This window comes from Arachis hypogaea, chromosome 12 (assembly GCF_003086295.3).
Source record: "Arachis hypogaea cultivar Tifrunner chromosome 12, arahy.Tifrunner.gnm2.J5K5, whole genome shotgun sequence".
Taxonomy (NCBI): Eukaryota; Viridiplantae; Streptophyta; class Magnoliopsida; order Fabales; family Fabaceae; genus Arachis; species Arachis hypogaea.
Window position 1 is genome coordinate 116298369 of NC_092047.1, and position 13701 is coordinate 116312069.

Below are 13701 nucleotides of genomic sequence, written 5' to 3' on the forward strand. Positions count from 1 at the left end.
TAAATTTTTATATTATTTTTAAATTTATAATTAATTTTTTTTATTAAAAATATTAAAATTAATAAAATACTTTTTTCAAAAAGTATTAAGATAAAAATATAATTAGATTTTTAATTGTGAATATTTTTAATTTGTAGAAAATATTTTATTAATTATAATATTTTTTATACTAACAAAAATTTAATTATAAAATTAAAAATAGTATAAAAATTTAATTAAAGAAATATAAAGACCTAATTATAAATTTAATAAAATTATAAAAAATAAAAAAATTAAATCTTTATAGATACTAAAATTAATAAAATTGAAGATTAAAAGAAATAACATACTAAATATGTATTAAAATCAACGTTAAAATTAATTATTAATATAAAATATATATTAAAAATAAATTAAATAATAGATATATAAATATATAATAATTCATTTTAATATATAAATAATATTTTAATAAAAATAATTATTATGTATTTATTTATAGTTTTTATTTTAAATACATATTTTATATTTTTGTATTTTATATAGTTAATTGATTTTTTTTTATACATGGAATATTTGTGTTTTGATAATATGTATTTTAAAAGATTAAGTAATCAACAAAATTAATCTAAAGATAAAAAATGTCAAAAAAAGTCTTTAAAATATTTAAAATTTTATATTTATACCTAATTATGCATTACTCTATCAATAAAATTATTTGATCTAATAATTTATTATTTCAAAATATTTATTCTTGCAGCTAAAATATTTTCAAAATAATAATAAGATAGAAAGTTAAAAATTTCTTAGTTTGTATTTTGTTGTAAGCTGAAAAACAAATCAAAACTCAAAATTCTCATTCCATATTAACAATCAATACTTGACATATACTAACTAAACCCATAGAATGATTAATAATGCAATACAATTATTACAAAAGCATGATTATACACGTTAAGCCACAATTAGCATCAACCACCTACATAGCCAACAAAACAATATGAAGAGATATCATATAAAAAGGCACTAAACAATTACAGGAATTTCAAGTCACATACATCATCTATGCAATGGAGACCTCCAATCTAAACCTTCTTCTGGATAATCCTTCTGAAGTTCCTGGGGTGGTATGAAACAATCCATAGACAACCCTGGAACATTGAATGCCACATCATCAATGGTCCATGATTCTTCCAACCTTGTTATGTCTGTTCCAGCCTTGATGTTATCACCAAACCTGTATTGATGAGAATTATGGTCATCAGAGAATAAAAGATGAAGAGTAATAACTTTAATTTTTAACAAATTTTAATTACAAATTTGTTCATAACTTTTTCTTTTATTAGATAAATTAATTTTTATTACAATTTTTTATAAAAGATAAGATAAATAAGTTTTTATTATTGTTCAATAAAAACATAATAGTCTCTTTAAATTTTTAAAATTTTTATTATAATCTCTTTAAATAGATGAACAATCTGATATGAGAAATAATTTATTTATTGAAATAAAATTTTAAGAATTAAGTTAATAATTAAAATTATTAAAAACTAAAGTATTCAACTAAAAAACTTTAAAAACCTAATTTAGAGCATTATTCAAAGAAAAATAGAAGGAAACAATTACAAAAAAGATAATTCATCAAAATGATAAAAAAAAGATAACAATTTATAATTGAAATTAATATCCTTATATAAAATGATGAATATAAGGACACTGATTTCAGTTATATATATTTGCTACAGTTTTTTTTTTTTTGTTATTCTCAAATTTTTATAGAAAAAAATAAATCTTATCTTAAAAAAATTTGTTGATTTCTAACTATTTATCTTTGAAAAAACATATATCTCCAAACAAAAATGCTATTTATACACCAAAATCAGCCACTAAAATCAGCCACCAATGTATTTGTATATAAATACATGTGTGGTTTAATTTATTTTCAATGTGTATTTATATTCCAGCATGTATTTTATACTGATGACTGATTTTGGTGGCTAATTTTGATATACACGTAGCATAACTCATCTCCAAATATCTTTGTATTCATAATTTGAGATAGGTATATAAAAATAACTAATATTTATGAATCTCTAATACCTTGTGATTATAACTTTTGATGAGCCAGCATGTGCAATCATGACACCATTATTATCATTACTATTATTATTATTATTATTATCCACAATTACTGGCCTATAATCCTGAATATTTGTTGACATTGTTGTTTCCCAGTATGTAGGGTATGACCCTGGAGCTTGAATTCTTGTTAGATATGAGTCCTCAAGATGAACTAAGAGGCCACTCCTTTGGCTGAAGTAACCAAAAATGGAATGTTTGATCATCTCTGCTGTGTTGTCACTTCTTTGAGCAAGATCCTTTTGATCTGCTGAAAGTTTTAACACAAAACAATCCATCTCTGACATTTCTTTCTCCCCCATGTATTGTGCTCCACTGAATACACAAGATATTGCTAAAGGGTCTAATCCCTGCAATAACAACAATCTAAACATTTTAGATAATATTAAATAAAATTTAATTCTAAAAACAATATTTAACTTTTTTTTTTTGGGTAATAGATTAAAAAATAAGTTATTTATGAAAAAAGTATTCACAAATGAAACATAAATAACAAGAACAAAAATAGAATATTTAAACTTCTAGAACTTTAATTTGGAGCCATTTTTTTACTCTTCACCTACTAACTAGTTTATTTAAAATGTTGATAAGCCAATTTCAATGCTAAGTGGATAAAAAAGATGCAATAAATAAATATAAATTAACATTTTATCCATTATAGAATTTAAAAGACTAAATTCTATAATTTTTTATTTTTTTGGTGACTAAATTCTATAATTTTTTATAATAAAAGATTTGAGAGCTAATAATTTTAATTATAGAAGATATAATTAATTAACTCGAGAATCATCAAAATTGGATTAGACAATTAATTCGATAAAACTATCTAAATCTTTCAATAAAATTATCCAATAAATTACCAATTTTAGATAGTTATCGAATTAATTCTATATTTAAAGACAATTGAATTAGTTTATATTTTTCGTTGATAGAATTGTCAGCGACAAAATCTTTTATAATAAAAAATAATAATTTATTCATATTTAAATAAGTACACAAATTGTTCATGATAAAGTCAGAACCAGTGCTTATCTTTTGAAGAATCTAAAATTATTTGGCTAAGCCAAAATAGTTACACATAATTGTGGTAATTAATTCATATATTTGGAGGAGGTTGAGAAATAAAGGAAAATGAAACAGAGGAATGAAATTTTGAAGGGAAACAAAGACTCATTATAATGGCTGCCTGGCTGGTAGCATACAGATATATTCAAGATAGTTATTAATTAAAATGAACAATATAACAACCACATCAACTTTCACATTCATGACAATTTAAACAAATTAAATATATTTGATTAGAAGTCCACATCAGTTACAGGTTTGAATAAATATAAAATCTGATTCTCATTATTTTTTCCAATAAATTAAATTCCAAAATCCACTATAACACATTAACAAGACATTCCAAAATTTGTCATGTATAAGGGGTTAGGTTTAAACACCATTAATTTTGTTAGGAACTGAATCTAATTATCCTAATAAGTAATAACAGTTTTATTTAGTTGTATGACATTAAATTGTGACTCAGATCTAAAAAATCTTCTTGAAGATACCATCAACAACTTTTGGAAAATAATTATAGAAAGTAATGCTAGTAGTATGGAAAGGACAAACTAAGTTTAAGGTCACCAAACATTGCTTCATTCCCCCAACCAAAACAATAGTACTAATTAATATTTAATAATAACAAAAACAACACCCAATTTGTTGAGGAATTTAAAACAAAGACTAAGAACAACATACATATATGTACCACAAATTTGGAAACATTATCATCACCATATATTATTGCTTGATCAACCAAAAAGATAGTATATATATACTAATTAACAACAAACACAAACACCCCCCATTTATTGTAATTAGGAAGAGAGTTTTGCTATTTGTGTCCTTCTTTTCTCTCATATCAAGTTGATTTACATATATATATAACTCCCTTTAAAGAATTTAACATGAATATTAATTATTAAAAAAATTAAATAACTCTAAAAATTAATTATATTATTTTCACATGAGGCTCTTAGCTCCTTAATAAATTATAAAATAATAATTACATATTGAAAGAGAGAATTAAAAAAAGAAAAAAATTGGGAAAAAAAGACTAATATAATCAAAACTACATTGAAACTCTAAAATGGACAAGCGTCTATTAATAATTTTTAAGCCAAAATGGTAACAACATATGCTCTAATTAAGAGACGTTGTATTCAGTCACCAAAAAAAAAAAGAGACGTTGTATTCAAGCATTAGAAATAGACAAATAGTAAAAACAATTTTTTCATGAATTATATACGAGAAATTATATTTTAAAAAATAATTTAAAATAAAATATACACTAATTTTTTTCATATCATTATTAAATAAAATATATATATTATAATAAAATAATTTTTTTATGAATTATATATGAAAAATTGTATTTTAGAAAATAATTTAAAATAAACTATACACAAATTTTTTTATATCATTATTATATAAAAATATAAATATAGATAAATATATTTCTATTTTAAGACAATCGTATTGAAAACTAGGGGTGTTCGCGGTGCGGTTTGGTTCAGTTTTAAGGAAAAAAGTCATTCGATCGGAACACTTAATTTATGTGCGGTACGGTTTGGATTGAATGATTTTATTTTTTTTTTTTGGAAATCCGATCCGATCCGATCCAATTACAAGCGGTTTGGATTTATGGTTTTTAAAAAAAAAAATTTAAATACATATAACAAGTCTCAACATCAAATTTTAAATAATCAACAATGACATAACAAGTCTTAATAATATCTTAAAAAACTAACGATAACATAACAATAGAAATAAAATTATAGGTTAGTTAAAATAAATAAATAAATAATATTTTCAACATAAAATATTTATTAAATAATAATAATACATGAATAATAGAAAAATGTATAACAAATTGAACATGTTATAAGTATAATTGTAAATATAATAATAAAATAATAATATTATAGCATATTGTGCGGTTTGGATTGGATTTGATCGGTTATAAAAAGTAGATCCGAAATCCGATCCAATTCAGCGATTTGCAAAAAATAGAATCCAATCAAATCCGAATTAGTACGATTTTAATCGATTTTCAGTTTGAATCGGATTGAATGAACGGTTTAATTTAGATCGGTTTAAATTTAAACACCCCTGTTAAAAACACACGGACATTTGTGTTTCTATAAAGTAATTTACATAAAATTGATATTTGAGAAGTGTATGATATGATAAATTTAATTAAATTATTATTTAATAATTTTTAATTATTAATTTTACATAAACATAATATAAAATTAAAATTTGAGAATCATTAGATAATTTAATAAATTTAATTAAATCGTATGTGAATTTGTTTTTAATTATCAATTTTACATAAAAATAATTGTGAGTGAATTTTTACCTATACAAAAATTTAAAATATCATCTTCAAAAAATAATTGCACATAAATTTTCACCTGTACAAAAACTTAAGATACCACGAAGATGATAGTTAAGAGTTAAGACTATGAGATGGAAGGGACGAACTTGCCTGAAGAGTGCGACGAAGAGGACGAACACCACCTTTAGCAGCATGTGTACCAAGCCATGGAGTATGACGCCAAGCCACACTGCCATTGCTACCAGCAGCAACCTTTTGTCCACTCAAAACTAACTCTATCTGCCATTTATCTGGAACCATTTGCCACATTACAAAGCACCCTTTTTCTGAGCCACCATTATTAACAAGTTCATCCACCACAACCATTGCCACTTTTCCGGTACTGAACACATTCTTCACTGTCCCTTCCAATTTCCTGCACCTTGTGGCTGCACTGTAGTGTTGTATAATATATTGTGCTGATGATGATACCTATATAATAAACATATATTTACAAAAGGAAGAAACAAAACATATATTATTTCTTTTTTTTTTTTCTAAATTATCTGTCATTCTATATGTTTAAATTAAAAAATAATTTAAAACATAAATGTATTAAGTAATGTTTATTTAAAGACACAACATCTTCTATGAAAAATTATTTGGAAATTTGCTATGCAATGTGCTAGCCATGAAAAAGATTAATATTTAAACTAAATAAAGTAGCTAGTAGATGCACATGGTAACTGAAAACATTGGTGGCAACATATAGATAATAATTTATTAAAGAGGTTCCAATATGTATAAAGAAAGTGATAAACAGAGACACACTTTTTGGTTATTAGGAATGAAGACCAAGATTAAAGAAGTTGATAAATTCATAAAGAAAATCATGACTAAAAATACCTTTGGAGTTTGTAGCACTTTTTGCTAACTTTTTAAGCTAGTGACTATTTTGATAGAACTACATTTCAAGTTTCAACCAAAATTGATAAGGAAATTAAAGCAAATGAATTAACAATCAACTATGCTAATATTAATTAAAAACCAACTACCAAATTAATAAGTGGTATAAAATATATATTAAAATATAAAATAAATTAAATAAATAGCTAATTTTTTATATACACTTAAATATATATAAATTTTGATATTTCATTTTGAATGATTTCTTTTGGTAAAAAGTTTAAGGTGGTAAAAAAGTATTAAAAAAATTAAATAGAAAGAGAAGAAAATATAATAATTAATGGGGTTATTATAATTATATTGGTTATTAGCTTGCCTCATTGAGGGGTAGTTTGGGGTGGACAGGGAGAGGGAAGAGAGGACAACCAAGAACACTGAGGAGGATCTTGAGGTTGGACTTCTTGTTGAATGCAATGGAGAAGTGGTTCTTGATCCAGTTCCAATTACGCCATGAATGAAGAAACACTTTATGCTTTGATAATGATGATGATGATGAGTTCTTGTTGTTGCTGCTGGTTACATAATAATCTTGTTCTTCTTCATTGATAGGTTCTTCTGACAATGGTGCAAGCCTTCCCATCTTACTATCAATTACTATGCTTTTTGTTGAAAGCTTTGAGAGGCAAAGAGAGTGTGTGGAATGAGAAAATGTGTAGAAGGAGACTCTCTTATAATAAAAGGAACAAGCCTCTTAACTAGTTATATCTGATTTGGTTTAAGCACACACGCAGGATCGGCGCGTGTGCAACACGTTTGGAAAACAATATAGTTAGTTAATTACCCTTAGAATTAATATATATATATATATATATATATATATATATATATATATATTAATCATTAAAATTAGCCATTATATATTTGTATATAAATATATATATTATTTAACTTATTGTTAATATATATTTTATATTATAATAAATATTTTATACTAATAACTAATTTTGATATATAGAACAAAAATAGCATAATTTTTAATTAATTTAAGTTATCCTAATAGTTAACTTACTTATCAGTTATAAGATAGATTAATTTTTTATTTAGAGCAATGCTAGGGCAGCAACATTTGTGATTGATAGCCATCAACTAGCCATCAATGATGATTTGATGGTGTGAGATTGGTGTGAGATATCATCCAATAGCTCACATTTCTCTGCTGGTTACATGCTGGCCAAAATGTAATAAATTTGCTGGCCCCCTAAACTTTTCTTTTTATTTATTAGATTAAAAAATAGTATAAAAAATATAAATAAAAATAGCATATTTTTTGCTAATATAAAATATTGCGTATACCACGAAGTAACTATCAAACATTTTTAATAAAATAATTAACTATAGAATAATCAAACATTTTTTTTATAGTAATGTAATGAAAATTTATCATGATAGAATAATTATTTTTATAACAATATAATTAAATTTTTTTAATACTAAATATGCATTTTTATAAAGTGGTTGATTGATAAATTTTTTTTTGTCTTCATATAATAGTTATTGTTTAATTATACATAAACATTATTTTAAATATAGCTAGTAAATTGTCAATATAAAAGAATTTTGTACAAATAATTAGTTATGTATTGGCTTTTATATTTAGGGTGAAGTATATTTTGTCTCTGAAGTTTGGTGAAACTTTTAAAAATATTCTTAATTTTTATTTTGTTTTAATTTTTTTCAAAAGTTTTCGATTTGCATTAAATATACATCTAGCGGCTAATTTAATTTTAAAAAATTTAAGATCAATTCAACAATAATTTCATAAAAACAACCCTCAATATATACAAGTAAATTAAGTATAATTTTCATGTATTATTGTTAGATTGGTTTTAAATTTTATGAAAATTTAGTTATTAAGAATATATTTGATACAAATTAAAAATTTTTGAAATAAATAAAATTAAAACAAAATAAAATAAAAAATATTTTTAAAAACTTTTAATAAACTTCAAAAATACAAATATACTTTATTCTTATAATATTTATTATTTATAAAAAACTTATTTAAATATATAAATTTAATTAAATAATAATATACATTTTTTTTATACTGTAAATATATCAAAATTAATCTTTAATTTTCATACTTTCAATTCTAGTTATGTAGTATAGATACTTAGATAGATGGTTTAATTAAAAAGAACTAGCTAGATAGATATTATTATCTAAAACATGCTCAAAAGCAGGTTATTAACGAATCCACATACATCTTCTGATCTATTTGCCAGGTTGTTTGCATTGAAAAGTGAATTGGTACATTCTGCCTTTTTCTTAGATCGGAGGTGGAAGTGTACTAGCACTACTAGGCTACTAGCTCATACCACGTTACCATAAATATAATGAGAGGAATTTTAAGTATACCAAATATTTCGGGGTTTTAATATTTTTTATGGTTGATTTTAATTATAAAAAATATATATAATATATATTAATTAAAATTAACGATTAAGATTATTAAAATACTGATGTTTTAGATATATTTAAAAACTTTTCAATATAATGTGACATTAATAACATTTATCGTTATCTAGAACACAGGTTTCTCTTACTTTTAATAATAATGATTTTTTTCTGAAAAAAATAAATAGGAGGTTAAGCACATGCATGGCATTAGTCGTGTATATTGGAAAAACATTGCATGCATGTCATCACGTGGTGGCCACATTTTGTTAATAAAAAAGAAGAAATAATGAAAAATGAAGGAAAAAATTGAAAATTCATATGGTTTATGCTTTTATTTTTTATTTTTAATATTTTCTATTTTTATAATTTTATAGGAAAATAAAATAATAAAATATATTTTTTATTTTCACCTCATTTTTTTTGACATTTTTTTTTGAAAATAAAAAATACTAAAAATAAAAAAACAAAAAATGTATCTGTAAGTGTCACATTCATATTATAAAAATAGCACATTATAGTCGTATAGTAGACCAATTAATGAAAAGGAAATTACCCTATTATTTATAATCATATAGTAGAGTAGTAGACCAATTAATTTAAAGTGTGTCACTAGGCGCGTGGGAATATTAATGTTTGTTGCTATGTATGTATCATGTATGTATATCTTAGTGTGGTGGGTTGTAATAGAATACTATGGAGGAGCTTTTAAGGGAGGCAACAATGCCATGCAGGTGAATTGTCCACATCTTTTTATACTATTAGGAATAATGCATCTAATTTCTGGTAGTTCGATGAAAATTTGAGAAAATATATGTGGTATGTTCAGGGATATGAACCTCTAGATTCGACTAGGATAATAGGGATATAGGATACTCAAGTGATGGATAGTTGCATTATTTAATATTTGAGGCCAATTCAATCATCATTAGTAATTTGAAAGTTGAGGATGATGTTATGAGCCAACAGCAAAAGGTATACAAAAGACTAAGGAAAAAAGAAAAAGAAAAAGAAAAAGAAGGAAATAGTGTTTTGATAATGTATATTTTTTTTCAGTCTACGCTTGTGGTTTGGAGAGGATTCATCTAAGTTTGAGATCAAGATGTATCTCTAAATTTTGTAAACTTAATAAGGGTATGTAATATGTTATAGGTTATTTATCAATAAAAGAAATTAAAATTTGAATATCGATGAAATTAAGCTTCTCTTTTTCCTTTGCTTTTTCTTTTCTTTTCTTTCTTTTTTTTTTTTTTTCCTTTTTGTGTGAAATTGTGCATTATCAATACGAAATTACAAAGTAGTTTTACCTACTAGTACTAGTTGAAAGTTGAAACCGAAAGAGATATGGAGTAGCTAGCACATGAAAACAAAGTTTCCTGTGACTGGTTGAGTTGTGGCCCATTACATTGTCTTATCCATAGTTTCGTTTTTTAATTTTTATTTTAATTTGTCTTATCATTTTTTATTGACTCTAAGCTAATATCATTGATGAAAGATAATCGACTAACCATCTTACTTTACGTTTGCTATGAGAATAATTGGACCTTTTTTTCTATATAAAACTCGAAATTAATTTTGAACAATGCACTATTGTAAAGTACTTCACGTGATTTACCAACTACATTTTCTTGTTGACACTTGAAAATTTGAAATAATATGCACTAGAGTCAATTTGTTTTAGCAGCACCATTAGTCTTTAAACATACATTGTATAATGATAGCGTAGAGTCAACGAATTTGTATCCTTATGTCTTCAAACCAACCTAGTAGTGTTTTTCTTCGAATATATAATTGAACATTTGATCGTCAAGTTATTAGAGATTACATTTAAGCATATTATACAAGAGATTATCTTCTTTGTTCCTTCTTATGCCATTCGCCAAACTAGGCTTTCATCTCTTAGTTGAATGAATGTCTAGAACTCTTTATTTGGCTACACCGGATGAATGCATGAAATTGCATTTCAAAAGTAGGCTTTCCTAATACCGAACTTCAGGTTCGTGAAGGCACAAGCAGATCGCATTGCAGAAGAAACAAAGGAGAAGAGATTACAACGGGGGCGATATTCAGAATCCATATTCAAGCTAAAATGACACGAGCAAAACAAAGCTTCTGTTCTAACGACCAGTTAAATAAAGTAGGATAGAGTACCAATAAGTCCTAAGCCAGAAAGCTGAGATTAAACTAAACGGATCCGTATCCTAACATTCACAATATATCAACAACACCCGCCCTAAAGCCCGTTCATTCAGCAACTTAAAAAACTACAACATCTTCCGTCATGTTCATCGAGCTTGCATACTTTAATTCACCTGGAGTAGCTAGGGCTTCGACTGTAGCTCCTGCTGTAACTCCTACTGTAGCTCCTGCTTCGACTGCGGCTTCTCGATCCATAAGGTGACCTGGAGTAAGATCGGTCCCTATACCTTTTGTATCTTGGTGAGATAGACCTGTATCATAGTGAATGAAACTGCTTCTTAGAATCTTAATAAGCAAATACTGCTAAACATATAAGCAATCACATGGAAACAATAAACAGAACAAATACACTCAAAGTCAAACCTGGAATTTCGCCTTCGAACTGGAGAAGGTGAATAACCAGGACTACGAGAATAGGTACGAGCATAGCGTGGAGAGCGAGAATATCGACGTGGAGATCTGTAATCATATGACCTACACACCAAGAAAGATTGAACACATAATAACAAGTAATTCAACACGAGAATAGAACAAGAAGAAGCAATTTCCGATTGACTAGTCAATGTATGAATCATCCTGCATATGTCCTTACCTCCGACGTTCTCTGGCTCTCATTTCCTGGGGTTTTTTTCTGTTTTCCTCGGCAAATACCACAGTTAGTTCCCGACCAAGTAGAATTTGACCATCCATGTGATACTTTGCATCAGCAGCATCAGCTGGATCCACATACTGAACAAACCCAAATCCACGCGGCTCCCTGTACCATAAAATAGGTGTCAAACACAGCACATGCAATGAGCAACATAAATACACCTGCATACCAAAGGTGGATTATTGATTGCAGATATCCACAAATATGATTCTGGGTTTCTGACTCCAAATTATTATAAGTCATACGCTCGACACTCCACATAATTCAATAATAAACACCGCATGAATGCTAACCTTGTAGAAGCCAAAATAATAATGGAGATGGAAAATCTTCAGACTTGAACTTCTTCACAATGAACACAAACTCAACCTTCCGAACCTTCCAGTACACTTAATATCACCTTGAACAGAACTCTTATTACTTGATTGGTGCCTTCAACATGACATTCTTATTACTTCTCTCTTCTCTTCAACACAGTACTCTTATTACTTCATTCTTCTCTTCAACTCTTTAAATAAAACAATCACATTCCCACAAAAATGATTGAAGTATTAATTTTTATTGAGCATGAAGTGGCATAACTAAATACTTGGGATGAAAAAAGCCACCATAAAAAGTTTCCTAACTCCACACAAAATATAACTTAATATTTTAGAGTTCATAGTTTATAGAACACCTCAAAATAAAATGCAGAACACAACACAAATCATTTTACGGAGGGAGCAGACTTCAAAATCTTTCAAAACAAGTAGCCATGCTTTGGCCACCTGAAAGAAACTTACCCAGTATAATAATCTCGAGGCAGATAAACGTCCTTCAGTGGACCAAATTGGCCAAATGGGCCACGTAAATCTTCTGGCCTGCACGCCAAATGCTTTATATAATCAAAATCTTATTCCAAGCTTTTGAGAAGGGGGGAGCAACAGTTTCCATGGCAAAATACAAGTAGAATCTAATTATCCAAACAGCATCAGGTATACCAACACAAGTAAATTTTGGATCCAAAAGATGAAATTGTATTAAGATGATTTTGTGCACTTTTTATGCGCTGACTTTACTTTTACTAGAACTAGAATAAATTACCTAAACATGCTAAAATACATTATAGTTTTTTATTAACACGGAAAACTGGAGCCAGAAAACCACAAGTTTATAATACTGATCCTGATACACAGAATAGCAAAAGAACAGCAATTACTGTTTAAATCATAACTGTAAATACAACAAGATTAAAAATTCATTATCCTCTCATGATCTAACATACCTGCAATCTTTGTGGAGGTTCCGAACGAGAAGGCTTGTTGGCAAATCCCTACCACGGCCTCTATAGTGACCCCTAGGGCTAGGACTGCGCCTTCTATGGCTGTAACGTCTTGGAGGCGATGGGCTGTAGCTGTAGCTTCTTCCTCTCATGCTGGAATTTCACACCTACATTCATGTATTCATATTCAACACAAGCAAAAAAAAAAAACCTAACCTCAAACGATAAATTTCAAAGCTATAGAAAATTATCAGCATCAACATCAACAATAACAATCCATAGAAAATAAAAGGAGAATACAATAATAGCAATTTGAAGACACTAATCGTAGACCATCGAATGCCAAAGCTACAGAAGATTTAAAGAAAAAAAAAAAGAAACAGCAGTTGTTAAAAGAATAAGAATATCCATATCAATCTTCCAATGGATTCAAGTACGAAACAACAAAAATCAGAACACAAATGGAAGATCGATATTCACCTTATTCACGATGAGATTCGCGCGCTCTTGTTTTGTTAGATAGCAGAAAAGTGACGGTAAAGAAAAATAATGGCTTTTGATTCCTGAAATATTTGTAGCTCTACCATATTCGAGAAACTTCTCCACAATGTTGGCTACGATTCGGTACATGCAATAACACAAAGTTACCATGAGGATCAATTAATCGGGCTCGGACTTTAAATAAAACTGGCCCAATAAGGACCCGGCCCAATTTAACAACCCGGACCCATTAAGTGCTTA

The 13701-nt window shown here is 26.9% G+C and overlaps 2 protein-coding genes across 2 annotated transcripts; both read right to left on the reverse strand.

The window, feature by feature from the left end:
* Positions 1–817: 817 nt before the first annotated feature.
* LOC112728579 (uncharacterized) lies at positions 818–7095 on the reverse strand. Its single transcript, XM_025778774.3, has 4 exons — positions 6768–7095; positions 5657–5977; positions 2080–2468; positions 818–1216 (listed from the first exon to the last, which is right to left on the reverse strand). Exons 1-4 carry the CDS (start codon positions 7029–7031, stop codon positions 1039–1041), a joined length of 1152 nt encoding a protein of 383 aa, XP_025634559.1. The 5' UTR covers positions 7032–7095; the 3' UTR covers positions 818–1038.
* A 3750-nt stretch (positions 7096–10845) lies between these two features.
* On the reverse strand, positions 10846–13611 carry LOC112728582 (serine/arginine-rich SC35-like splicing factor SCL30A). Its single transcript, XM_025778779.3, has 6 exons — positions 13441–13611; positions 12964–13127; positions 12482–12559; positions 11640–11804; positions 11411–11521; positions 10846–11298 (listed from the first exon to the last, which is right to left on the reverse strand). The coding sequence occupies exons 2-6, from the start codon at positions 13110–13112 to the stop codon at positions 11157–11159; spliced, it is 645 nt and encodes a 214-aa protein (XP_025634564.1). The 5' UTR covers positions 13113–13127; positions 13441–13611; the 3' UTR covers positions 10846–11156.
* Between the last annotated feature and the right edge of the window lie 90 nt (positions 13612–13701).